Source organism: Argopecten irradians, chromosome 2 (assembly GCF_041381155.1).
Source record: "Argopecten irradians isolate NY chromosome 2, Ai_NY, whole genome shotgun sequence".
In the NCBI taxonomy this organism is placed as follows: Eukaryota; Metazoa; Mollusca; class Bivalvia; order Pectinida; family Pectinidae; genus Argopecten; species Argopecten irradians.
Window position 1 is genome coordinate 24,704,526 of NC_091135.1, and position 26,987 is coordinate 24,731,512.

The window sequence follows — 26,987 nt, forward strand, 5'->3', positions numbered from 1 at the left end:
AACTAATATAGGTATGGTTTACTATAAAGGAACCCTATTTAGGAGCAATAGCACAGGAGAGACAGGAACCATCTTTGCAGAAGGGACCTTTAAATGGGACATGCTAATAATAGAACATTTATACTGGCTTAAAGAATGAAGCAGTCTAAGTTCTGGATGGCATGTGTAACGTAACAAAATGAAATTCACTATAATTCTTTCTGGTTTTACGACCGAAATAACACACCCACCATCATACTACAACACACCACTGCTGACGGTTTGGGGGCCCCATACCTGACAACAGGTGGTGGTTGCTTGTATCTGGAAGGATACTAATACATAAAAAAAACATGGTATCAATAAAATGAGGTTGATCATAAGATAAAATATCAAATGACATATTAAAACAAGAGGCCCAGAGGGCCTGTATCGCTCACCTGGTTTTTTGTTAGTAATTATCACAAGACTCTGACAATCAGAAAAATAAGCAAAATTGACTCCCAAAGTTTAATTTTGAATCACAACCATACAATGATGCTATTGATACCATACAAATATGCTATCCAATACATAGGTTCAGAGACAAAGTAATTTATATGAAAATAGTAGCCTTATTTGACCTTTTTGACCTCGCATTTATTGCCGTTTAAGGCCAGGGGGTAAGCCCTATCATTTGTACAATTTCAAATCTCAACCCTATAAGGATGCTACCATTGCATTATAAGTGCTCTTCCATTCTTAGTTGCAGAGAAGAAGTCGTTTATATGGAAATAGCTAAATTGACCCCTTTGACCCCACCCTTCAGGCCCCCGGGGGGTCAGCCCCATCATTTGCAAAATTTTGAATCCAAACCCTATAAGGATGTAACCATTGCATTATGAGCGCAATCCCATGTTAAGTTGCAGAGAAAAAGTCATTTATATGGATGGAATAATTTATTGCTGCACATTTTGAATTCTCACAGAGGTTGACGTTTGTTGCTTCCTATTGCATTTCGAGGTGCTAAAAAGATGCTTAGTTGGGGATGAGGCCGGTTTAAATGGTAGCCAAATGGTCCGTGCGAATTCACAGTGCACCCATACATTTGAATGACGAATGGCGCGCATGATTTAAAATGATGTAAAACAACACCCACTGGCTTACATTACTCCCCCGCTTGTTAAGCCCTGGCATTTTTCATTGGACATTTTTGAATATTTAACGATAAAAAATAATTTGGCACGGAGCATACCGCTCTAGAACTGGTAGTCCCTAGAGAAGAACTTTATAGGTATGGTTTAGCTAAATTGAACCCATTTAGGAGCAATAGCCCCCGGAGTTTAGACAGGAACCAATCTTTGCAGAAGGGACCCCTTTAAATGGGATAAAAAATACATTCCCACTCTGGAACCTAATCTCCAACGGTTGGGGGACCCCCTACCAGTCGGTATCAACTTTCCAAGGGAGGCTACTCATAGTATTGGATAAAATTGGATATTGTGTAAGTTCAATCACACAAAGATTTCTCCTGACTCTTTACTCACAGCTGCTATAGAGGAAACCGTATAGCCCCAACGCTCTGGAGGTTTAGATGGCCGAGTTGACCTCCATGGAACAGGTTGAGAAACCACGCTCTCACCAACCTCCATCTCGTCCACAACACTGATGGTATCATCAATAGGGTGTTCCGTAGACGGAGTGGCTGAGTGGAGACTCTCCAGAGGGTTGATATGGAGTTCCTGTGGTGACACAGGTTCGTTAGGTCCTGTCGTTTGTTTGTTTGTTTGTTTGATTAATTAACGTCCTATTAACAGCTTTGGTCATGTAAGGACGGCCTCCCATGTATGCGGTGTGTTGCGTGTATGTTGTGCGAGGTGCATGTTTTGGGGAGACTGCGGTATATTCATGTTGTGTCTTCTTGTATAGTGGAACTGTTGCCCTTTTTATAGTGCTATATCACTGAAACATGCCGCCGAAGACACCAAGCAACACACCCCACCCGGTCACATTATACTGACAACGGGCGAACCAGTCGTCCCATTCCCTGTTTGCTGAGCGCCAAGCAGGAGCAGAAACTACCACTTTTATCGACTTTGGTGTGTCTCGGCCCGGGGACAGAACCCAGAGCCTTCCTCACAGGGGCTACCTAAATCGATAGTGGATCGACAAGGTCGGGGAATTGTACTAAGGCCTACCTCACTGGGCTTACGGTTTCTCGACTGTCTTGTACGTTTTCTTACGACAGGATAGAGCTCAGTATCTGACTCTGAATCAGATTCAGATGTGGAAGTTGGGTCTGGACTATGTCGTCGCTCAGGGATTGACTGTTTTGGTCGGTTAACCTTACGGTTAGCTCCCTTAGGAGGAACGTCCACTGGAAATGAGTGGAAAGGAAGCAGCATGTTTCTGTGAAGGGTTCGTTTCGATCCCTTACCACATTCGGGTGCAACCTTATAGACCGGAATATCACTATTTGGAATAGAAGTCACCAAATAGGGTTCCTGTTCCCACCTATCAGCCAATTTATTCTTTCCCTTGAGACCAGTTTTGCGTACCAAAAACACGGTCACCAACCTCCAACTTTGTCTCTCGAACTGACCGGTCATATCGGTCTTTGTTCTGAGCAGCTCTTTTTAGATGCGGTACGACGGGCAGTCTCGTACGCAAATTCCATGCGGCCCCGTAGTTTACCAACATTGGATGACGGGTCCACAGATTCCTGTTGCTCGGCTGGGTTGAAGCCAAGAAACGCGTCTACTGACAATCGAGGATGCCAACCAAACATTAAGTAATGTGGTGGATAGCCGGTGGCATCGCTCTTTGTTGCACTATAGGCTTGAACCAGGGGCGCTATATAAGAGGTCCAGTCTGGTTTTTCATGCTCCTCTAGGGTTGCAAGCATCCCTAGGAGTGTTCTGTTGAACCTTTCGGCTGAGCCGTTTGCCTGAGGATGATAAGGAGTGGTTCTGGTCTTCTGAACCCCTGCGATTTTACACAGCTCCTTTATCACCTTACTCTCAAAGTTACGCCCTTGATCATTATGAAGCTGCTCAGGGAAGCTGTAGTAGGCAATGAACTTTTCGTACAAAGCCTTAGCTGTTGTGTGTGCTGTCTGCTTACGACATGGCACTGCCTGCGCATACCTAGTGAAGTGATCGGTTATAACCAGAATGTTCTCATAACCACTTGAGGATTTCTCAAGACTGAGGAAATCGATACAGAGTATCTGAAGTGGTCTAGAGGATTCTATTGGCACCACCTCAGCAACCGGTTTAACTGGAGTCTTACGTCTTATACAGCGACCACAAGTGTCAACTTTAGTGTTTACATCCTTCTCCATCCCAGGCCAGTAAAAGCGTTGACGTGCCAACCAAAGAGTTTTCTCCCTTCCCTGGTGTCCAACATCATCATGGACACCTTAAGTGCTAGGGAATGATAATGCTTTGGAAGGACGAGCTGATTTACTTTCTATAGAGAACACCATCTCGCAAACACAATTTGTTCCAAGCTCTTAAAAGTTTTTGCACATATGGGAACTCATTCTGTAATGGTTTCCCCCTGGGATGAAAACCGGTTCTCACCAGATCGGAAACCCTAGCAATGTCCTGATCCACCTGTTGTTCCTGTCTCCAGTCTACTGTGCTAATAGTATCAGATTCCACCGCAAACTCACTAACCACATGAGCTACGGCAACATCCGATACACTGTCCGCTAATGGAGGCAAGTTTGACACCATAGACTGGCATATGGCATGAACAGAATCGGTTTGGACCCGTGACACTCTAGAGAGACCATCGGCATCTAGGTTTTTTTCCCCAGCTCGGTATCTCAGAGTGAAATCATAGTTGGCTAGCGCTGCTACCCACGTCTGACCGGTAGTATATCCAGCTTGGCCTTACCCAGCACATAAGTTAAGGGGTTATTGTCTGTGACAACTTCAAACTTATTACCATAGAGATAATCATGAAGTTTCTCTGTAACCGCCTATTTCAATGCTAGAAATTCTAATTTATGTGCCGGATAATTCCGTTCACTGGGTCTAAGGCCCCCGACTCGCATACGCAATTACTTTCTCCTTTCCCTCTTGTACCTGGTACAAAACTGCACCCAAGCCTAAAGAACTGGCATCTGTATGTACAAGAAAATCTTTTGAGAAGTCAGCATATGCCAGAACAGGGGGTTGCGTCAGTTTTTGTTTAACCAAATCAAAGGCCTCCTGCTGGAGTGTACCCCAAACCCATTTGGCTTGCCTTAGGCTGAGACTTTCGAGACTTAGCCGTTTTGGTTTTTTTCTTCAAGTCATGGCCTTGAAGCAGACTATTAAGAGGCTGGACTACCTTAGCATAATCCTTTAAAAATCGCCGATAATAGCCGCTAAATCCTAACAAGAGGCCCAGAGGGCCGGTATCGCTCACCTGGTTTGTAATGTCAAGTCATGTTCTGAATACAGGTTCATTGTTTCTTTTCTGAAGGAATTTGAATATTTACCTCTTATTTCCCTATTGGGCCCCGCCCCTCTTGCCCCCCCGGGGGGGGGGGGGGGGGGGGGGGGGGTCAGAGCCAAAATTTATACAAGTTCTGTTCCCCTTCCCCCAAGGATATTTGTGGCCAAATTTGGTTACAATCCATGCAGAAATCAAGGACAAGTAGCGATTTATAGGATTTACCTCTATTTCCCCTATTGGGCCCCGCCCCTCCTGCCCCAAGGGTCAGAGCCAAAATTTATACAAGTTCTGTTCCCCTTCCCCCAAGGATGTTTGTGGCCAAATTTGGTTACAATCCATGCAGAACTCTAGGAAAAGTAGCGTTTTATAGGATTTACCTCTAATTCCCCTATTGGGCCCCGCCCCTCCTGCCCCCAGGGGGTCAGAGCCAAAATTTATACAAGTTCTGTTCCCCTTCCCCCAAGGCTGTTTGTGGCCAAATTTGGTTACAATCCATGCAGAACTCTAGGACAAGTAGCGTTTTATAGAATTTACCTTTATTTTCCCTATTGGGCCGCGCCCCTCCTGCCCCCGGGGGGTCAGAGCCAAAATTTATACAAGTTCTGTTCCCCTTCCCCCAAGGATGTTTGTGGCCAAATTTGGTTACAATCCATGCAGAACTCTATGACTAGTAGCGATTTAAAGGAAATGTTGACGGACGGATGACAGACGACGGACGGACAGACGACGGACGCCGCGCCATGACATAAGTTCACCGGCCCTTCGGGCCAGGTGAGCTAAAAACTGACGTAAATCCTGTACGTTCTTTGGCTCGTGCCAATCCTTAACAGCAGAAACCATTTCAGGGTCTGTTGCTATACCGTGCTCTGAGACGACATGACCGAGATATGTCACTGAAGACTTAAAAAGCTCACACTTGGATGGTTTAAGTTTCAAGCCGTGCTGTACGAGTCTTGCGAATACGGACTCTAACCTTACGAGGTGTTCGTCAAAAGTTTTGGAGAATATCAAAATATTGTCAAAAAAGATGAGACACTCGCGCAGATGCATATCACCCATGCACTTTTCCATTAAACGCTGGAACGTAGCTGGTGCATTGATTTTGTGTGTCAACATGAAGACCCAGTTCCTCAGGTAAGGACACTGGAGAGTCAACCTGTGAATCTGAAGCCAGATTATCAACAATTTTAACCTCATTAGCAAGACAGAGGGTTGCCCTTTGGGTTAATAACTATTGGCTTCGCTGTAATATTACAGATCTTCACAGGTAACTTGACACTAGACACATTCTGTCTAACCCTAACAACTCTGGGGCAGACTGTATACTTAAGGTTAGTATCATAAAAGTTTTCTGTAACGAGATTTGAAGTACCCGGGTCAATACCCCGGGCCATACATATAGTAAAACTCCTCTAGTTGGATGATATTTACATATAGAAGATACAGGGAAACGCCTATAGGTGGATGCCATTTACATATAGTTTATATACTGTAGTAAAACTCCTTAAGCTGGATGATATATACAGGGAAACGCCTTTAGGTGGATGACATTTACATTTAGTTTATATACTATAGTTAAACTCCTTTAGCTGGATGATATTTACAGGGAAACGCCTGGATGATATTTACAGGGAAACGCCTTTAGGTGGATGGCATTTACATATAGTTTATCTAGTAAAACTCCTTTAACTGGATGATATTTACAGGGAAACTCCTTTAGGTGGATGACATTTACATATAGTTTATCTAGTAAAACTCCTTTAACTGGATGATATTTACATATAGAAGATATCAGGAAACACCTTTAGGTGGATGATATTCATACATAGTTTATATAGCCAAACTCTTTTAGCTAGATCATAGTTACAGGGAAACGCCTTTAGGTGGATTACATTTACAGAAAAACGCCTTTAGGTGGATGACATTTACATATACACCTAGCTTATATAGTAAAATTCCTTTAGCTGGATGATATTTACAGAAGAACGCCATTAGGTGGATGACATTTACATATAGTTTATATACTGCAGTAAAACTCCTTTAACTGGATGATATTTACAGGAAAACGCCTTTAGGTGGATGATATTTACATATAGAAGATATAGGGAAACGTCTTTAGGTGTATGACATTTACATAGTTTATATAGTAAAACTCTTTTAGCTGGATGATATTTACATGGAAACGCCTTTAGGTGGATGGCAGTTACATATAGTTGTAGTAAAACTCATTTAGCTGGATGATATTTACAGGAAAACGCCTCTAGGTTGATGACATTTACATATAGTTTATATAGTAAATCTTCTTTAGCTTGAGGATATTTACATATAAAAGATATAGGGAAACGCCTTTTACTGGACGATATTTACATATAGTACGTTAATTACTTAAAAAAAAACCAAAACAAAACAAACAAACAAATAGTCAGTTGGCCTGCTAACAAATTAATGCAATGATTGTTAAGGTAACATGCTCTTTCTGTCTTTCTGATGACACGGACATATTTCAGTGTCGGACTCATTTCCACCAATAGAATTCAAGTATTTGGTATAAATTCCATGATTTTATGATAATAAATATTTCGTTTGTTTAAAAAAGTTGTTTCTAAGAATTTTGTTTTTTATTTTTCTTGTGTAGTTTTAATGTAACGATTACCATGGTTGGGAAATTTTCCGAACAAGACGCTCAAACTTCTACTTAGGAAACATCTGCTTCAAAAAACCAATTGCACATACAACGCGGTCTCTATAACTCAACCTATGTTAGAGAGGATTTATCTGAGCAAACAGTTTTGACACAAAAATGAGAGTGAAAATAGTGAAATAGTTTAGGATAATTGAAAATGAAAATCATGAATAATCTGTTATGCATCTGATGTGTAACAATCTTGCATATGCTATTCATATGTCTCTTATACATGCTTTTCACATGTTTATATGAATCATGCGATTCTCTTGTAAAATGAATGCCATTTCAATCGCATGATAGTCAAATATGAATGACAAAAATGTTCATGCGAAAATCATGTTTATACAGAATGATACGGTTGACGCATGCGATTCATATCAAAACCACATGAAAACTACACCGCGTGCTGTACGGTTGCTTGTGTATTGCACAGAAAGTTTTAAACATTTAAAGCAAATATCTGGCACTTGGTGAATTGGAACGCTGAACGCATATGACTAAGAAGACGGGTGACTTTATGCCATGTTAGCATAAACCGTAATCAGTCCAAACTTGCTTGTTGTTGTTTGATTAATTAACGTCACACTTATCAACAGCCAGCGTCATATAGGAGCATACTCCTGGTATTCGGTGTGTGTTTTGGGAGACTGCAGTACATTATCAGTCCAAGCAGATGATAATGTTCCTACCCCTTGTTGTAAAGAGTGAAGAAAAGGACTTAAATCTATATAAAGTAACGAATCCATCATAACCACAATTTCAAATCTTTTCTCCGCTCCAAGCGATGACATAGAACCAGATGACACAACATACGGAGCGTCGCATTGGAACTTATAGTAAACCAACATTGTTTCATGGATACTATATCACGCGATATTGTCAGCTGGTTTAAATCCACAATTTTTAAATGAGCGAAATTGTACATTTACTATTCTTAGATGTAGGTGTCTGCTGATCTCTTCATCTCCTGATGCGATGAGGTTTTATGCGAGGAACAAAGTTAGTTGACCAGAGACTGGACAGGACGGTAGTGGACACGATCAAATCGCAAACACCTACGTGTATATGGAGCAAATATATATTTTGGAGTCACTCATTTAAATGCTTTGCTGGAAGAAGGCTGCTATATATACAGATACTAAATACTGTGTATTATTTCCAACAACAATCTAATGCAGTATTTACACCAACTTATACTGTAATGTAGGAAAAATGTCTAGTCCAACTAGGTACACGTATGTAGATTAGCATCTCCTGCCTACAAATTGATATGCAGATACAAGAAACTGATTTGGAATGAAGGGAAATTATATATTTTTTAGCTCACCTCGCCAAAGGGCTGGTGAGCTTACAGTATGTTATGGCGCGGCGTCCGTCGTTCGTTCGCCCGTCCGTCCGTCAACATAGAGTTCTGCTTGGAATGTTACCAAATTTGGCCAGAAACATCCTTCGGGGAAGGGGAATATAGTTTGTATAAATTCTGGCTCTGACCCCCTGGGGGCAGAAGGGGCCAGACCCGATATGGGGAATAGAGGTAAATCCTTTATATCGCTACTAGTCATAGAGTTCTGAATGGAATGTAACCAAATTTGACCAGAAATATCCTTGGGGGATGGGGAACAGAGTTTGTATACATTTTGGCTCTGACCCCCTTGGGGGCAGAAGAGGCCAGGCCCAATAGGGGAAATAGAGGTAAATTATTTAAATGGCTATTTGTCATAGAGTGCTGCATAGAATGTAACCAAATTTGGCCAGAAACATCCTTGGGGGAAGGGGAATATAGTTTGTATACAGTTTGGCTCTGATCCCCCCAGGGAACAGGAGGGACGGAGCCCAATAGGGGAAATGGGGATAAATCCTTTGAGCCGCTACTAGTCATAAAGTTCTGTATGGAATGTAACCAAATCTGGCCAGAAACATCTTTCGGGGAAGGGGAACAGAGTTTGTATAAATTTTGGCTCTACCCCCGCGGGCGGGGCCAAATACGGGAAATAGTGATAAATCCTTTAAATCGCTACTACATGTAGTCATAGAGTTCTGCATTAAATGTAACCAAATTTGGCAAGAAATATCTTTTGGGGAAGGGGTACACAGTTAATTTGTATAAATTTTGGCTCTGACCCCCGAGGGCAAGAGGGGCGAGGCCCAATAGAGGCAAAAGCGGTAAATTATTTAAATTGCTACTAGTCATCGTGTTCTGCACGATGACTAGTAGCAATTTTGGCCAGAAACATCCTTGAGGGAAGGGGAACAAAGTTTGTATAAATTTTGACTCTGATACCGTGGAGCAGAAAGAATGGGTCCCAATAGGGAAATTAGAGTTAAATCTTTCAACTCCTAAAGAGAAACAATGATCCTATAATCTGAACATTACTTTGCTTTGCAATAACCAGGTAAGCGATACAGAAGATGAAACGTAATGGGGGGGTGGGGGGTGGGGCAAAGGTCCTCAATATTTTGTACCCCCCCCCCCCCCCCGCACCTACAGGAGGAGATTAATTCAACACACAACCATATATACTTTATATACTTTTTTATATATCATGAAATATAATCCTTGTACACATTTATGGTGGGGTCGCTAAAAGGAAATTAACGAATACGCATATTGGCCAAATTAGCGTGTAAGCGCATTCGGCGCAAGATTTTGGGGTCTGGGGGTCGACCCCAGGAAAAATATTACGATTTAGAATGTCTGAGGTGAGTTTTACAATGTATTTTGATAATTTTGCGAGCGCGAGATTTTGGTGTTTTGGGGGTTCGGGCTCCCCCCCCGGGGAAAAAAATATTACGATTTAGAATGGCTAAGATGAGTTTTACGATGCTTTTGTTTGTTTGTTTGTTTGATTAATTAACGTCCTATTAACAGCTATGGTCATGTAAGGACGGCCTCCCATGTATGCGGTGTGTTGCGTGTATGTTGTGCGAGTTTTGGGAGACTGCAGTATATTCATGTTGTGTCTACTTGTATAGTGGAACTATTGCCCTTTTTATAGTGCTATATCACTGAAGCATGCCGCCGAAGACACCAAGCAACACACCCCATCCGGTCACATTATACTGACAACGGGCGAACCAGTCGTCCCACTCCCTGTATGCTGAGCGCTAAGCAGGAGCAGAAACTACCACTTTTATAGACTTTGGTGCGTCTCGGCCAGGGGACAGAACCCAGAGCCTTCCTCACAGGGGCGAACGCTCAACTCAAGGCCAAAAGTGAGGCGGTGCCAAAGGAGGCATTAGGAAAGATCAAGTTAGTTAGGAAGAAGAGAAAAGATAAGATCCTAAATTTAGTCGCCTTTTACGATCATGCATTTTTGTTTGTTTGTTTGATTAATTAACGTCCTATTAACAGCTATGGTCATGTAAGGACGGCCTCCCATGTATGCGTGTATGTTGTGCGAGGTGCGTGTTTTGGGAGACTGCGGTATATTCATGTTGTGTCTTCTTGTATAGTGGAACTGTTGCCCTTTTTATAGTGCTATATCACTGAAGCATGCCACCGAAGACACCAAGCAACACACCCCACCCGGTCACATTATACTGACAACGGGCGAACCAGCCGTCCCACTCCCTGTATGCTGAGCGCTAAGCAGGAGCAGAAACTACCACTTTTATAGACTTTGGTGCGTCTCGGCCAGGGGACAGAACCCAGAGCCTTCCTCACAGGGGCGAACGCTCAACTCAAGGCCAAAAGTGAGGCGGTGCCAAAGGAGGCATTAGGAAAGATCAAGTTAGTTAGGAAGAAGAGAAAAGATAAGATCCTAAATTTAGTCGCCTTTTACGATCATGCAATAGGGGCAGCAGGTACAATTCTAACGCCCTACCTGCAGGGCCAGTTTTACGATGCATTTGGATGAATTTATGAGCGCCCGAAGGCGCGAGATTTTGGTGTTTGGGGGTTCGGGGGTCTCCCCCGGGAAAAATATTACGATTTAGAATGGCTAAGATGAGTTTTACGATGCATTTGAATGAATTTATGAGCACCCGAAGGCGCGAGATTTTGGTGTTTGGGGGGTCCGGGGGTTTCCCTCGGAAAAAATATTATGATTTAGAATGGCTGAGATGAGTTTTACGATGTATTTTAATGATTTTAAAGCGTTCTTACCATGGTAATTTTTCGATTTAAAGTAACATGCATTTAGAAATGATAATTGTGTCGTTATATCATTGTGCAACCCTGCTCGATCTGAACTCAAAATAATAATGAATTAATTGTCTTGCTAAGACATATAAGCAAAGTATAATCTTTTAAGAGACATTTTTTGAAATACAAATGTAGTACGTAGAATCCCTTAATGGACATTTTCAGTGTAGTTCATGTGTATTGAATTTCTGCTATTAAAAGTTTGAACATTATGTGCTTGAACGTTTTAGGAAATGCGCTCCGCAGCGGAATTTTTTTTAGAATGAAGAACGAAAAATGTGCAGGAGGACACATTTTTCTTTCAAATATGCATTTTTAGAACATTTCAGTCGGCGAAAATGGGGGGGGCAAAAAGACATGTTTGCCCCCCCCCCGTCCTGATAGTAACCCCTGAAGTATGCTATCCCAGGCGAATAATTTTGAATAAGTTTGACTCATTTGCTATGAAAAATGAACAAATAATACTCATATGTTTTTCCTATTTAAACTATAGGAAATTTGACCCCCTCCCCAATTTTTGTAGGTGACCTTGACACCTTTCAATCTATGAAGAGTATTTGATTCTACCACATCTGTGAGTGGAGAAGATGTTTTAAATTTTAGTCAATTCAACCCGTTTTGGCCCCCTCCCACAGCCCCCTGGGGGGTGGGGGCCATAAAATTCACAATTTTGATTGGCCTGATGCCTAAAAAGGTTTGTACAAAATTTCATTGAATTTGCTTCAGCAGTTTTGGAGAAGAAGTCGAAAATGCAAATTGTTTTCGAACATACGACGGACGACGACGGACAAAAGGCAATTAGAATAGGTCACTTCAGACTTCGTCTCAGGTGACCTAAAAAGGAGTTAGATAAAGTGTGAGAATTATACAGAAAGCTCCATTTTCTACCATTACCATTATAAAGTTATAACTTTAAAATCTAAATTCGACCTTGTGGTACATACATTATGAACACACTTGTATCCAGGCGCAATGGAATAATTGTATTCTATTTTTTTTCTTATTAGTTAAGGTTTTATCCTCATTGCTTAAAAGGTGAATCCCTTCGAGTATTTACTTATTCCTTAACAAAAACTGTAAACTCCATAACCCATGCTTATACATATTAGATAATGTATTGTCATTAATATTCAATTGAAAGGTTATATCTTGATATCCTTAGAAATCGAGTATTTACTTATTCATTAACTAAACATGTAAATTCCATAACCCATGTTTATACATATTAATAATGTATTGTCATCAATATTCAATTGAAAGGTTGTATCTTGATATCCCAGAAATTATCAAATGTCATCGCAATACAATCATGTAGACGAATACTTTTTAAAGACAATTTCTGTTAAAACCTAATAATTAATTTTCTCTTTGTTACAGGCTTTCTGATTGGTCCATTCATTTTTTTCATTCCACGATGAAAAAAAATCCGAGAATGGCGCGGAATTCCCGACGTTATCATGACGTCACAATAGTGACTTCAATGCTTAAGTGTTTTTGAACTTCTGTATGGTATTACGATGTTAAGGAGTGGGGGTGGGGGGAAGAAGAGCGGAGGACTTGGTTACGGGTCTTCGCTGGCTGACTACAAATCACGTCCTTCGTTCTTCAGTTTGCAAATGATATCTTGTACATTTTTGTATCAGTCATCTATTATCCGACTATCAAAGCACAAAAATTTGCGTACTTTCAAAACGCCAGTTACAAGTGAAAGTAATTAAGGTATATTTAGCATCACTAATGACGTCGAATGCTTCTAGCAGTATTTCCTTTGTCCCAAGAAAATGTGTATAAAGTAGAAAATGGAAGGGAGAACCAAATGCGACTGAAAATGTACGAATTAAAAATGGAAATGTATATCAAGAGGGGTCCATTTTATATTTTCAAAAGACGATCTTAAGGGAATAAATTACATGTTTTTAGTGTAGAAGTTTTTGGGAGCTTCTAGGGGTTTGAATGCATCCCATGGCCAGTTCCCTTTCTTTTTTGTTTCAAGAAAAAATATATCTTAACGACAATATTAAAGATAGCACAAAGGTTGTTAAAAAATAATGTTCATGACAAAAGACTCCTGAATGTTTTCTGATATGTGGAAAGTGTTCTTATTAGCAAACAGGATGATAGTAGCCTTACTATTACCCATTCCTGGCAGTGTCTGCCCCTATACAGATCAGTAATATAACCTTCCTTTCTGTCATTGTCCAATACACGGATTATGAAGAATAAATTACCTAATCTGACAGATAATGCATAGAAGTAAAAACAGATATCTTTAAAAAAAGTTCATACATTTTTATTAGTCATATAAAAAACTAAATAAGGCGGCAGCCAGATCCCCACCCTTTTCTTTGCTTCCTGCCTCTTTGAAAATTAAGAATATTATGAATATTACATACAAAATGGGGGAATTAGAACAAAACTAAAATCAAAAATATGACACAAGGCATGAAAAACAATAAATAAAGATCCTTTAATGGCTTCAATAATTTTTCTGGAAATGTGTTCATAAAAATCCTTAGAATGCAGGATTTTGCATCATTTATTCGAAAGTGTCTGGGAGACCAGACCCCTCGCCTGATTTGCTTGGTCTAACCAAAAAACCCGAATCCGCCCTTGTGTAATTTTTCTGTCCAAAAATGTTTTCACTTTATATTTACAAATGTCCTTATATAATGTAGTCAACGGCAGAGAAGCTTCGTTCAAATACAAACCAATTACATTAAGAGCCATATCGGACAACTTTGTTTGCAAAATGTGAATTCGCGTAGCATCAGGGACAAAATGATATTTTGCGGCTGTAAGACGATTTTATACATCTTTTCAATCTAAAGTTATCTTTCTTTCACCGCTACAGCCTTTCCTATTGTGCGACCGACGACGTACGTGCCAGCAGTTGGAAAAAATGAACAGATCTAAGGTAAATATTTCAAAACGTCTTCGATAATAGAAACATGATGGTTAAATGTAAATTAGATGATCACATGTCTTAGTTTTGATGTTTAGTCTGACAACAGGCGAACCAGTCGTCCCACTCCCTGTGTGCTGTTTAGCGCTCAGCACACAGGGAGTGGGCACGACTGGTTCGCCCGTTGTCAGTATAATGTGACCGGGTGGAGTGTGTTGCTTGGTGTCTTCGGCGGCATGCTTCAGTGATATAGCACTATAAAAAGGGCAACAGTTCCACTATACAAGAAGACACAACATAAATATACCGCAGTCTCCCAAAACACGCACCTCGCACAACATACATGCAACACACCGCATGCATGGGAGGCCGTCCTTACATGACCATAGCTGTTAATAGGACGTTAATTAATCAAACAAACAAACAAGTGTGCTGAGCGCTAAGCAGAAGCAGAAACTGACACTTTTATAGACTTTGGTGTGTCTCGCCCAGGGGACAGAACCCAGAGCCTTCCTCACAGGGGCGAACGCTCAACTCAAGGCCAAAAGTGAGGCGGTGCCAAGGGAAGCATTAGGAGAGATAAAGTCAGTTAGGAAGAAGAGAAAAGATACGATCCTAAATTTAGTCGCCTTTTACGATCATGCAATAGGGGCAGCAGGTACAATTCTAACGCCACTACCTGCAGGGCAAGCATACATAGGAGGCCGTCCTTATATGACCATAGCTGTTAATAGGACATTAATAAATCAAACAAACAGATTATGTTTAAACTGTTTCAAGAAGGACTTATTACTGGACCATGTTACATAGAGGCAAAACAAACGGTTTCGAAGTTTTCTAAAAAGAAGAGGACCTATGCAAAATGTTGCTATTGTTTTTAAGGCTAAAGACGAATGTATGCCAGTAATCAAGGAGTTTAACAAACCATGAACAGCTGATTTTTGAAATACCATAAATCGCAATCAACACAATAGTTTACTTGCAGTTTTGACATTAAAATATGTCTGATAACTTAATGTGTTTTATTGTCATTTGTTTTTAAAATGAAACCATACACAGAAGAAGCCATGTCAGCTGCCATAGCTGATGTTATTGCGGGAATGAGTGTACAGAAAGCCGCATTAAAATACTCGTTCCGAATTCATCATTGGCTTATAGAACATCTGGAAAGGTAAAAGAGGGAGCAGTGTGTGGAAAAGCCCATGTTTAGTTACGATGATTAGCAAGACATGATGAAATGTGCCCAGAAACGGGCGAAAATAGGGGTAAGATTTAGCAATCATTACTTTCTCCGGCTTCCTAGAGCAATCAGCTAACAAGCCAACTGATATGTGATGAAGAAGACATTTATATATCACTACTAAGATTTCCAGACTACACGACCTTCTGGTGAACCACATATGAAATCGACTAAGCGATATAAATCGCTTTGCTTGTTTGATTAAATTAACGGGAGGCTGAAGTTTATTCAAAGTTCCGTTTAAAGATTTAGTTTTTTTTTAAAATAAATTCAAAGAAATTCAATTCATGTGCTTGGAACATATTACAAATGTTCTGTTGTGTTTTGTCATTTATCATTTGTGATAGGGTCAGTTTAAATTCGTTTTCAATTAACTCCCATTTCAAGGACCCGTTTTAGTAAAACGAAACTCCACTTCCGAGTTCCGTATAAGGAAATTTTCTATCATTTTAGATAAAAGCAGCCAATATGCTTTAAACATATGAGAAATGTTGACTGTTTTCTTTTTCCATGAGTTACTAGTGATGTATTCACTTAACTTTAGTTTTCTATCAACTCCTTTTGACGAGTTTCGTGAAGTTAATAAAAACGGAGTTTCGAGTTCCGTTTAAGGAAACTTTCTATCATTTTAGATAAAAGCTTTTGTTTGTTTGTTTGATTTATTAACGTCCTATTAACAGCTATGGTCATGTAAGGACGGCCTCCCATATATGCAGTGTGTTGCGTTCATGTTGTGCGAGGTGGCAGTCAATATGCTTGAGACATTTGAGAGATGTTGCCTTTTGTATTTTTTCATGCGGTACATGTACTGGTGATGAATCCACTTTAATTTAGTTTTCGATCAACTCCAATTTCCGTTTAAGGAATTTTTTTTATCATTTTAGATCAAATCTGTCAATATGATTTAACATATGAAAAATGTTGCCCGTTGTCTTTTACCATGGGTTACTAATGATGAATCCACTTTAATTTAGTTTGTTTGATTAATTAACGTCCTATTAGCAGCTATGGTCATGTAAGGACGGCCTCCCATGTATGCGGTGTGTTGCGTGAGGTGCGTGTTTTGGGAGACTGCGGTATATATTCATGTTGTGTCTTCTTGTATAGTGGAACTGTTGCCCTTTTTAGAGTGCTATATCACTGAAGCATGCCGCCGAAGACACCAAGCAACACACCCCACCCGGTCACATTATACTGACAACGGGCGAACCAGTCGTCCCACTCCCTGTATGCTGAGCGCTAAGCAGGAGCAGAAACTACCACTTTTACAGACTTTGGTGTGTCTCGGCCAGGGGACAGAACCCAGAGCCTTCCTCACAGGGGCGAACGCTCAACTCAAGGCCAAACGTGAGGCGGTGCCAAGGGAGGCATTAGGAAAGATAAAGTCATATAGGGAGGCATTAGGAAAGATAAAGTCATATAGGAAGAAGAGAAAAGATAAGATCCTAAATTTAGTCGCCTTTTACGATCATGCAATAGGGGCAGCAGGTACAATTCTAACGCCCTATTCGATCAACAACTTTTGCAGAGTTCCGTTTAAGCAAAACGGAATTGGTTCCAATTTTCATTTCACTTAAACGGAACAAGGTCCACGGAAATAGGAGTTATTTGAAAACGTATTTCATAACAAAACACAACAGACAACATTTGTTACATGTTCCAATCGCATAAACTGAATTTCTTTAATTTTATTTTAAAAAACAAAATCCTTAAACGGACCTCGGAACCTGGAACCAACTTCAACCTCCTTAAATTAACGTCCTATTAACAGTCAGGGTCATGCAAGGACGACCTCCTATGTGTGTTTTCGGAAACTGCGGTGTATTTGTATTGAGTCTTCTTGTATTAGTGGAACTCTTGCCTTTTTCATAGTGCTATATCACTGAAGCATGCAGCCGAAAACACAAAGCAACACACCCACCCGGTCCCATATATTAACAACATGGGAACCAGTCGTCCTTCTCCCTTTGTTCCATAGCGTAACTCACGTCAAGGGAGAGGTTAATTACGAAGACGAGAAAAAGATGAGATCCTAAATTTAGTCGCCTTTAAATTATAACATTAATATTAGGATATAGACAAGGACTGTATCTAAAAGATCAGGATAAGAAAAAGGAAAGTAAAAAATAAAACACAAATGGTTTCCACCGCGCAAATTTTGACCCACAGGCGGCGGTGTTGTATTAGGGGGTAAAACTCTTCTAAACGGAGGCGAGAAAAGGTCTCCGGACTTGCATCCACGGACGTTTCCGGTATAGGTATTTCAATGTCATTGTTTCTATCCATTTTCCTCATTATTATAATGGTTAAATACTGTTGTGTACCTAGTTGTACAGCAAGCGGAGGACATAAGTTCCCTCGAGATCCAAGTTTGCAGCTAAAATGGAGAGTCGCTATTAAGAGAGCAGACCGGGATACCAAAGGGCTGTGGTCCCCTTCACCGGATGACGTCTTATGCAGGGCACATTTTCTTCCTTGCGATTATAAGGAAACACTATTAGGTACGACGCACAGAATATTTTTACCTTTCTATTCTTTTTGAAAAGTTACATTTGGCATTACAAAAAATTCAATACTCACACTATACAAAAAGTACAATATCAGCTGAATATATGTACACCTGTCTGTGTGTAGAACTAGTGCAAATTAAAATACAGGTGGATCTACTGATATGCCGTACATTATAATACACTACAGAAAAGAAAAAAAAAATACAACAAGATTGGAGACAAGTGAATAATTTATTTAAAATGAGGGTTCAGATACATACACACAAATTTTGTAAATGCACAAAATATATACTGTAAGAAATGACTGTACAATACTAGCATTACTATGTATATTGTCCAAGATTTACAATAATGTACATATATGTATATATTAAAGTTAATGTTTGAAACAAGGCTTATTGCCAATATCTGAAATGCAATTGCAGTGTATTTTATATATCAATTGATGTATAAGAATGTATTGTCACTCAGTCTCACACATCTCGGATCTTACTGTACATGTAGATAACTGTAATGAAATGACATATTTCATAATACACACATCTACTGCAAGATATGGTATGGATCTGTTAAATATAAAGAATAAATCACTCTTCAAATTTTACTTACTAACAAGTTTTGTTATATGGTATGTTGTTATTTTTGTTCTCGTTGCTTTGTGTGTTTTTCTTTCTTTTTTTTTCAGAGACATCAACAAATAAGAAAAGGAGACTGGTTGACCAAAATTTGAATAAGTATAAAAATGTCAGATTAGAGAGATGGATGTATTGACTGTTATTATACTAGGGTAGTCAAAATAAGATATACTTAATCTGTACATACATGCAAAACAGGTATTACAGGTACATGACAAAAGAGAACTAGATTCTATATCACAAAAAATCAATCAAGAGCTGAATTTCAACATCAAGCGGAAGTTATGGAATGAAATATTATTCATAGTATATGGCAAGCACGGAAAATTATGGTCAACATTTTCATCGGACATAGAAAATATGTCACTTAACAAACCTTTTTATTGCTTAATGAAACCAGCAATATTTAATTGTTTCAAATTTTAAAACCTTACATTTGCCATATACAGAATAGACGTGGCATTAACATTTTATATCACATCATCATGTACAAAAACATCAATAGTGTTTTAAGTGTATGTACCTGTGTGACATCATTATCAATATATGGTTTCCTCAAAGTCATAAGAAGGAAAACAAGAGGCCCATGGGCCTTAACGGTCACCTGAGTTAAAATATATAATGAAACAAATAATAACACAAATTAAAGACATATAAACACTATATGCTGGGCCTTGAAGTTGGTCAGTGATTTATAAATTTGACCTTTTTAGACTATGAAGAGTATTTGCTTCCATCAAACCTGTGAACTTAGAGGTATTTTTAAAATTTTAATCAATTTGACCCTGTTTGGTCCTGCCCCTCTGGTCCCCCAGGGGGTCATCGAGGACGGATATGGATGTTAAAATGCTATATCTTCGGCTAATAATTCTAATCAAGTTTGACTAATTTCCTACGAAAATTGGGCAAATAATGTTCACAAATATGTTTTTCAATATAAACTAAAGTAAACTTGACCCCTCCCCAGGGGGTAACGTGAGACCCCAAGATCATATAATTCACAGTTTTTATAAAACACCTGAAGACCTTTCCATCTATAATTATTTGATTCTACTATATCCAGAATTTTAGAAGATTTTTGAAGTTTTAGCCTATTTGACCCTTTTTTAGCCCCCCCCTGCCCCCAGGGGTCGGCCAGGACCAATGTGGATATGATATTAAAATGCTATCTCAGGCTAATAATTCTAACCAAGTTTGACTCATTTCCTATGAAAATTGAGCAAAAAATACTCATTAATGTGTTTTTCCTATATAAACTATAGTAAACTTGACCCCCTCCCCAAGGGGAAACAGGAGACCCCAGGGTCATATAATTTACAATTTTTATAAACAAACTTTAAGACCTTTTCATATCTATAAAGTGTATTTGATTATACCATTTCCAGAATTTTAAAAGAATATTTTTGAAGTTTTAGCCTATTTGACCTTTTTTGGCCCCGCCCCTCTGCCCCCAGGGGGTCGGCCTGGACCAATATGGATATGATATTAAAATGCTATCTCAGGCTAATAATTCTAACCAAGTTTGACTCGCTTCCAATGAAAATTGAGCAAAAAATGCTCATAAATGTGTTTTCCCTATATAAACTATAGTAAACTTGACCCCCTCCCCAAGGGAAAACGTGAGACCCCAGGGTCATATAATTCACAATTTTTGTAAAGGACCTTAAGACCTTTCTATTTATGAAAAGTATTTGATTCTACCATATCCAGAATTTCAGAAGAAGATTTTTGAAGTTTTAGCCTATTTGACCCCTTTTGACCCCGCCTCTAAGGCCCCTGGGGGTCAGTTATAGAAAATTTGTTAATAGGATTAAATGGCCATCTCATACTGATAATTCTGACAACATTTGACTCATTTCCTATTACAAATGACCAAAAAATGCGCAAAAATGTGTTTTCTCAATATAAAGTAAACTTCCCCCTCCCCAGGAGGAAACTAGAGACCCCAGGGTCATATAATTCACAATTTTTGTAAAGGACCTTAAGACCTTTCTATCTATGAAGAGTATTTGATTCTACCACATCTGTGAGTAGAGAAGAAGATTTTTGAAATTTTACCCCTTTTGGCCCCTCCCACAGCCCCCTGGGGGGTGGGGACCATATAATTCACAATTTTGATTGGCCTTATGCCTTAGAAGGTTTGTGCAAAATTTCATTGAAATTGCTTCAGCAGTTTTGGAGAAGAAGTCGAAAATGTAAATTGTTTACGGACATACGACGCACGACGGACGACGACGGACATAAGGCGATTAGAAAAGGTCACTTGAGACTTCGTCTCAGGTGACCTAATTATATCATTTCTGATTTTTTATTGAATTTCATTAATAATTTTAGTATTGTTTACATATTTGTTATAGCATCTTATGATAATTCAAATTTGCTTGTAACAAGCAATTTCATTTGATTAAAAATTACTTTATCTGCCCATAAAGGAAAAAAGTGGCATCACCGTTTGTAACATAGCTTCTGATTTGCTGATAAAACAGCATAATGATTTCATAGAAAAAAGTCTCGAAATGGATTCAGAATTTTGAATAGATTATCTTTCATAAATTGAATTATAAGGGTAAATTTAAGTATATTTTTTATTTGTTATGGAAATATAACACAAAAATCTGAGTGTACTCTCATTATAAACCGCTTCACGATTTATTAGGAGCACACTCAGATCTTTGTGTCATATCTTCATAACATAAAAAAAGTATTCCTTAAATAGACGGTATTGTTGTTTGCATTTTGTTTAATTGTTTCATGATATTTCAGGGGAACGTGGGCGCCTTAAGGACGGAGTAGTGCCCTCAGTTTTCCCTTTCAGGGCAACCCCTAGGCCTGTAGCTGATTCTCCAAGAGATAAACGTCAACTAAGGAGAAACAAGGGAGACAACCCCCCAGAGCACAGTACTATTTTGGACAGTTATCTTCACTGATATACCAGAGGAGGTAGAGGTGGCATCAGGGAACATTGATGAAGTCTTGGCAACTACAGCAATACCATGTGATGACTTGGCAACAGGTACCAGTGTCAGTACGACTGGAACTCAGTGTAACTTTTTAGGAAACTGCAGTATACAAAACTATATGAACAATCCAAAAGGAGTTCAGTATTGGACTGGGTTTTCAGATTTCAATCATTTCATGTTTGTTTTTCGTTGTCTGGGTCCTGCTGCTAACGATCTATCGTATAAATGTACATCTCTGTCAGCAGAAAATCAGTTCTTTTTGACTATGATTAAACTGCGCCAAGGATCGGAGGATTTTGAGCTTTCTGAAAAATTCAACATAAGTGAAACAACTGTTTCTAAAGTTATTATCACATGGATTAATTTTATGTATTTCCAGTTGAAAGAATTACCCATATGGCCAGCACGAGACACTGTTACTGAGCATATGCCAGTTGATTTCAAAAAAAAATTTCAAAGTACTAGAGTGATACTGGATGCTACAGAGGTTCCTATTCAAAAGCCTTCGAATGTACAGGCTCAAAGTTTATCTTGGTCCAGTTACAAACACAAAAATACTGTCAAAACTATGATAGGGTGTACACCTCGTGGTGCAGTATCATATGTAAGTCAGTCATTTGGAGGATCTGCAAGTGATCGACAGATCATTGAGAGCTCTATATTGCTCGATCCGAACAATAAAATGTTTGAATCAGGAGACAGCATAATGGCGGATAGGGGTGTTATGGTCCAGGACCTGTTTGCTGCACAGGATGTGCACGTAAATACCCCCTCCATGCTGAAAGGAAAGTCACAGCTTGAGCCAAAAGAAGTAGTGAGGGATAGGAGAATTGCTTCTAAAAAGAATTCATGTAGAAAGGGTGATTGGTCTTGCCAAAAGATATAAAATTATTGGTTTACCACTTTCTGCCAGCAAACTAAAACTGGCATTACGCATTATTTATAAATGTTTTTCACTGCTTAATTTCATAGCCCCTTTGGTTAACAAAAATGCATAGCGCTTTTTTTTACAATACTGTATTGCAATGAATGCAATTACTAAATCACTTATACTTCATATCAAAAATATTTATCAAGTTTACTGAAACTAAATGTATGCAGACTAACATTAGCAATGTGTTTGAAAATTTAACATGTTATTGTTAGACTATAACTAATGGAGTTATTGCCCTTTGCAATAATTATCATTTTTGGATCAAAATGGTGAGCTTAATGAAAGCAGCCGAACATCAGTAAAATCTCACAATAGATTGATAATTGAAATTATCATTTGAATGTAACTCAGAAAGTTATTGCCCTTTATAGTAATAAAATTATTGCACCATGTGGACACAATAACTTGACTAAATATTCACAGATCTTATGAAACTATATGCTTAATGTAAGTTCAATGAGACTATGCTAAGGAATCATACTAGCTGTAACTAGCTAATTGTACCACTGTATAAAGCCATCTTTAATTTGATATAAATGATACAGTATAAATGACTTTTAAATTAAATTTTATAGTAGTTTACATACAAAGCATGTTTTGAATGTAAAAGACACTAATAACTATCTGAAAGTCTTTGGTTTTCAAATATGGGAAGCAATGTAAGGTCTGAAATGTTTTCTATAAAATAGTTCCAACTTTGGCAAAAGACTAAACTCGCTGTACTCAGCATCAAATACAATCTTCTGAACAAACAAATCTACAAATGTGTAAACTACAAAATAACAGTACTTTGTTTTTGAGAGTAGCATCTGTCCTTGCATTTGATCATAATATTTTGATTTCATGACACATTTGGTTTTTGTCTTCATACATTAAAAATGGAAACATTTTCCCTGGCACAATAGATGATGAGCGTCCTGTATAAGGACACTTTACTTCTAAAATGGTGTTATCATCTATAATTCCATCAGGTGAAGCTCCAAGGTATGGGAAACTAGAGTTTACAAAAAGGCCTGCCTTTTTAACTGACAACTTCATAGTTTATTCAAACATTGCAACTGCCTTTCCTTCATAATTTTTTCCATGTTCTGTTGAATTTTTGTGGAAACACTTAGTCGAAACAAGACTCTTACAGAGTTTATCCATATTTCTCCTACATGTGGCATGTGTAATATCCCCAAATCTTGATGTAGTCAACCTCCACTCTCTCTCCTCCAGCCATTTCTTACATTTTGCCTGGGATTTTGTGTGGCTCTCTAAACTCTTTGCATCTTCTTCTGAAATCTGCAGTAGAATAAGGGTATTGGTATGAAAATTTAATCTGTTGTTTTAATAAAAAAAATGTTTTGGTGTAGTGGTTATTCCACACGTCTTTCACCTAGTCGTCCAGGGTTTGATCCCCGACATGAACGTGAAAAGATCAAGGGTCACCTGCCCAATCACATGAGTTTTCTCCCACTCTCTTGCTTACATATTTGCCTTGAAAAGTGATTTGTATTTATAAGTTACTTAACTTGTTTCGCAATCAATGTAAAGTTAATACAGTTTATTTTTATTGTTATATTGTCTGTCCCATCATATCGCTTTAACCTGGGATACTGGGCTTCGAGTTAAAGCAAATGAATGACCTTGAATTTCATTTAAAGTGAATGGGGTCAAATCCCTACACCAGTATACATTATCTATGTCTACCTTTTATATGCCAAAATGGTTTCCCATCTTAAATGAAAGACAGGCACCTTTCATTCTTTAGTTATAAGTATGAATGAATAAAAATACATGTACTATCAATATATACATGTATTGTAATACCTTTGTTGCTTTGTCAACTAAATATTCGGTGAATGGAAGTTCCAGATAATCATGATCCAGAGCCGCTGTCTGTAAAACAATAAAAAAAATAACCAATGATTTTTTGTTGTATGACACATAACAATTTATGATTGTTAAAAGGAAGTCATTTTATGAATTTAATAATCTTCATGTGAATTGTGATTTCAAAAATTTGGTAATATTTAAAGAGTTGATGCAATACATCTCTGTTTATCTTCCTTTTCATGAAAATCACAAGTAACTTACAATGCTACCAATTAAATACCTGTATATCCGCAGATGGATGAAGAAATCTCATCGCCATATCCTGAGAATACTGGTTACAATGGTTCACCATCATATTTCTGACAAAGTCAGGGTAGCCAGGGTTATTACGGTACTTATGAGGACGAGGATCTTCCAATACATCATCACAAAACTTCCGTTTTGTTGGTATTTCTTCCACAGGCACTGGCTTGCCTAAATAAAACATTTTTATATGTATCATTATAAATTCCATATCAATGATAAAAACAAAATATAATAATAATGCCCTGTTTTTATAAAAAAAAAACATTTGTAAATTTGCGAACAGAAATTACACCATATTTGCTACAACCTACTGCATCCTACATGGATAGTAGGTGTGTCCAGATTTTAAATTCATTATTAATTATTCAGATGCAATTGCATATACATGTGCACTGTATAATTATTTTTGCAAATATACTTGCCATCATATGTTGACTTAGGCTTGTGAAAGCTTTGAAGATTTTCTGTACAAGACTTTTGCACTCTTAAAGAACCTTTTTCAATGAACTCTTCAAGCATAAGCAGCACCGATGCAATGTGCTTGCAGGTTCCATGTGGCCCCTTGCCAGCTGGACATTCACAAGCCGAGTTGATAGGGTCGCCAGTTGTCTCATTCAGACTAATTTTGTAGTCTTAATTTTTAATTACCTTAAAATGTAAATTGAAACTAATTAGATACATGAATATACAATTATACATGTATGTGTATGGTTTGTTTTACACTAATATAATGACTTGAGAGGAAAATCAGTTCAATGGAATTTATAAGGTGTGTCTAAGACCACTTTATCAAACCAGTGTATGAATTCCATTTATTTTCGAATTATTTGGTCACTTAAAAAATTCATAATTACAATATACAATATGAAAATTATTAAAAACAAATGATTCATATATGTGTATTACCTTATTTTTCATAGCAGCTCCAACAATGCCAGTAAGGAAAATATGACCATCATATTTCAATAGAGAGCATGCAAGGATCCTTCCCCCCTCCAACATATCTTTCCCTTTCTGGATTGCTTTTACATCAGATGCTGCCTGTCTGTCACCTAAAGGCAAAAACATCACAAGTGGCAGCATCAATTTGAAAGAAGAAAAATTCAACAATTACATATTACAATTGAAAAAAAAATGGATATATTCCTTGCAAAGGTCAGACTCTCCTGTTGTTTTCATGAATCTCATATTTTCACTATTTGCTCTGTATTCATGATTATATTTAATAAGGTGTTGTTATTGAGTACTAGTAATGGGATAAGTGCGGTGGGGTGAAGGGAGCAACCGGCACTTGTTATAAAAAAAGAAATGATCTTTTTCAATATGGATGAAGTACCTGCCAATCTGTATATAAAATACTCCTCGATCTGCAGCCTTGTTAGTTTTGGTAGTATTATCTTGTGTTGTGGAATTAGTTGCTGGAAGCCTACTACAGGCCAAAACACATCTAAGACATCTGGCAAATCTATTGTAGAAGGCTTAAAATTTCTATTTCTGTCATATGCTTTTAATCTGTAATTAAGGCAAAATTAAAAAAATTGATGAAATTATAAATTGTACCATTTTGATATCCATGTAGTCTAGTCTGAATCATTTGACGATCCAATTATCTAACAAACATATCAGTAATAACATCAGAACTCCCCGGATATTACATGTGTATTACATGTATGTAGACGTCAACTGTACAGTACAGTACAATGCACTACATCAACTGTACAATAGCACTGAAAGCACAGGTACCTGACTCGGTTTTTTAATGACATGTTCTAGTACATAATATATGAACTAGAACACGTAATTTAAAAAATGAGCCATGTACCCGTGGGCTAACGTCAATGAATGTGCGTGTTTGTTTCTAGATAATGTTGTCACTTACGTACTGCAGTACACTGTACAGCTTTAAGATATCGGTGCCGCAGGGATGCAAACATTTTGTAGCGATGGTACAGCTAATCAAGAGATTATATTCAGTAAAAAATATTCATTTGTTTACCTCTCAACCAGATCCGCCTTTCTGCCATGTGTCACAGCGTTCCTTTTCCTCAATTCAGCTTTAAGCTTATGAACCGGCCAGTGATAAACACTGTCGTCCGCCATCTTGCCGATCAGCGTCAGTAACAACGTATCCGGTTTCACCCCCTAGTACACGCGCGCCACCTGGTGTTTAGTGTCGCGACGGAAATCATTATAAATGTTGATTTAATAAAAAAAGTTGCAAATGATAAAATAGATTTGACTAAAACACATTAGAAAACTCATGCACAATGTTGATAAAACGATGAGTGTTGCGTTGATATGATGATAACATGAGAAAACGTTAAAATTTTGTTAAAAATACCGATCTCTTTGAGATAGTTGAAAACACGATTATATCTCACGACATGCAAAAATGTGTACACGTCGGAGACATTGTAATACCTATCTCGTATGTGTTTAAAACCA

At 38.3% G+C, this 26,987-nt stretch overlaps 1 protein-coding gene, 1 long non-coding RNA gene and 1 pseudogene across 2 annotated transcripts; 1 reads left to right on the forward strand and 2 right to left on the reverse strand.

Moving 5' to 3' along the window:
* Positions 1-8,614: 8,614 nt before the first annotated feature.
* On the forward strand, positions 8,615-22,482 carry LOC138316533 (uncharacterized; annotated as a pseudogene).
* Positions 22,483-23,459: 977 nt separating this feature from the next.
* LOC138316535 (uncharacterized) lies at positions 23,460-25,166 on the reverse strand. The gene is made up of 4 exons (XM_069258218.1): positions 24,965-25,166; positions 24,517-24,710; positions 24,231-24,299; positions 23,460-23,702 (listed from the first exon to the last, which is right to left on the reverse strand). Exons 1-4 carry the CDS (start codon positions 25,059-25,061, stop codon positions 23,460-23,462), a joined length of 603 nt encoding a protein of 200 aa, XP_069114319.1. The 5' UTR covers positions 25,062-25,166.
* A 285-nt stretch (positions 25,167-25,451) lies between these two features.
* On the reverse strand, positions 25,452-26,717 carry LOC138316923 (uncharacterized). The gene is made up of 3 exons (XR_011207681.1): positions 26,539-26,717; positions 25,879-26,054; positions 25,452-25,594 (listed from the first exon to the last, which is right to left on the reverse strand). It is a non-coding gene; the product is annotated as an uncharacterized lncRNA (long non-coding RNA).
* Positions 26,718-26,987: the final 270 nt, after the last annotated feature.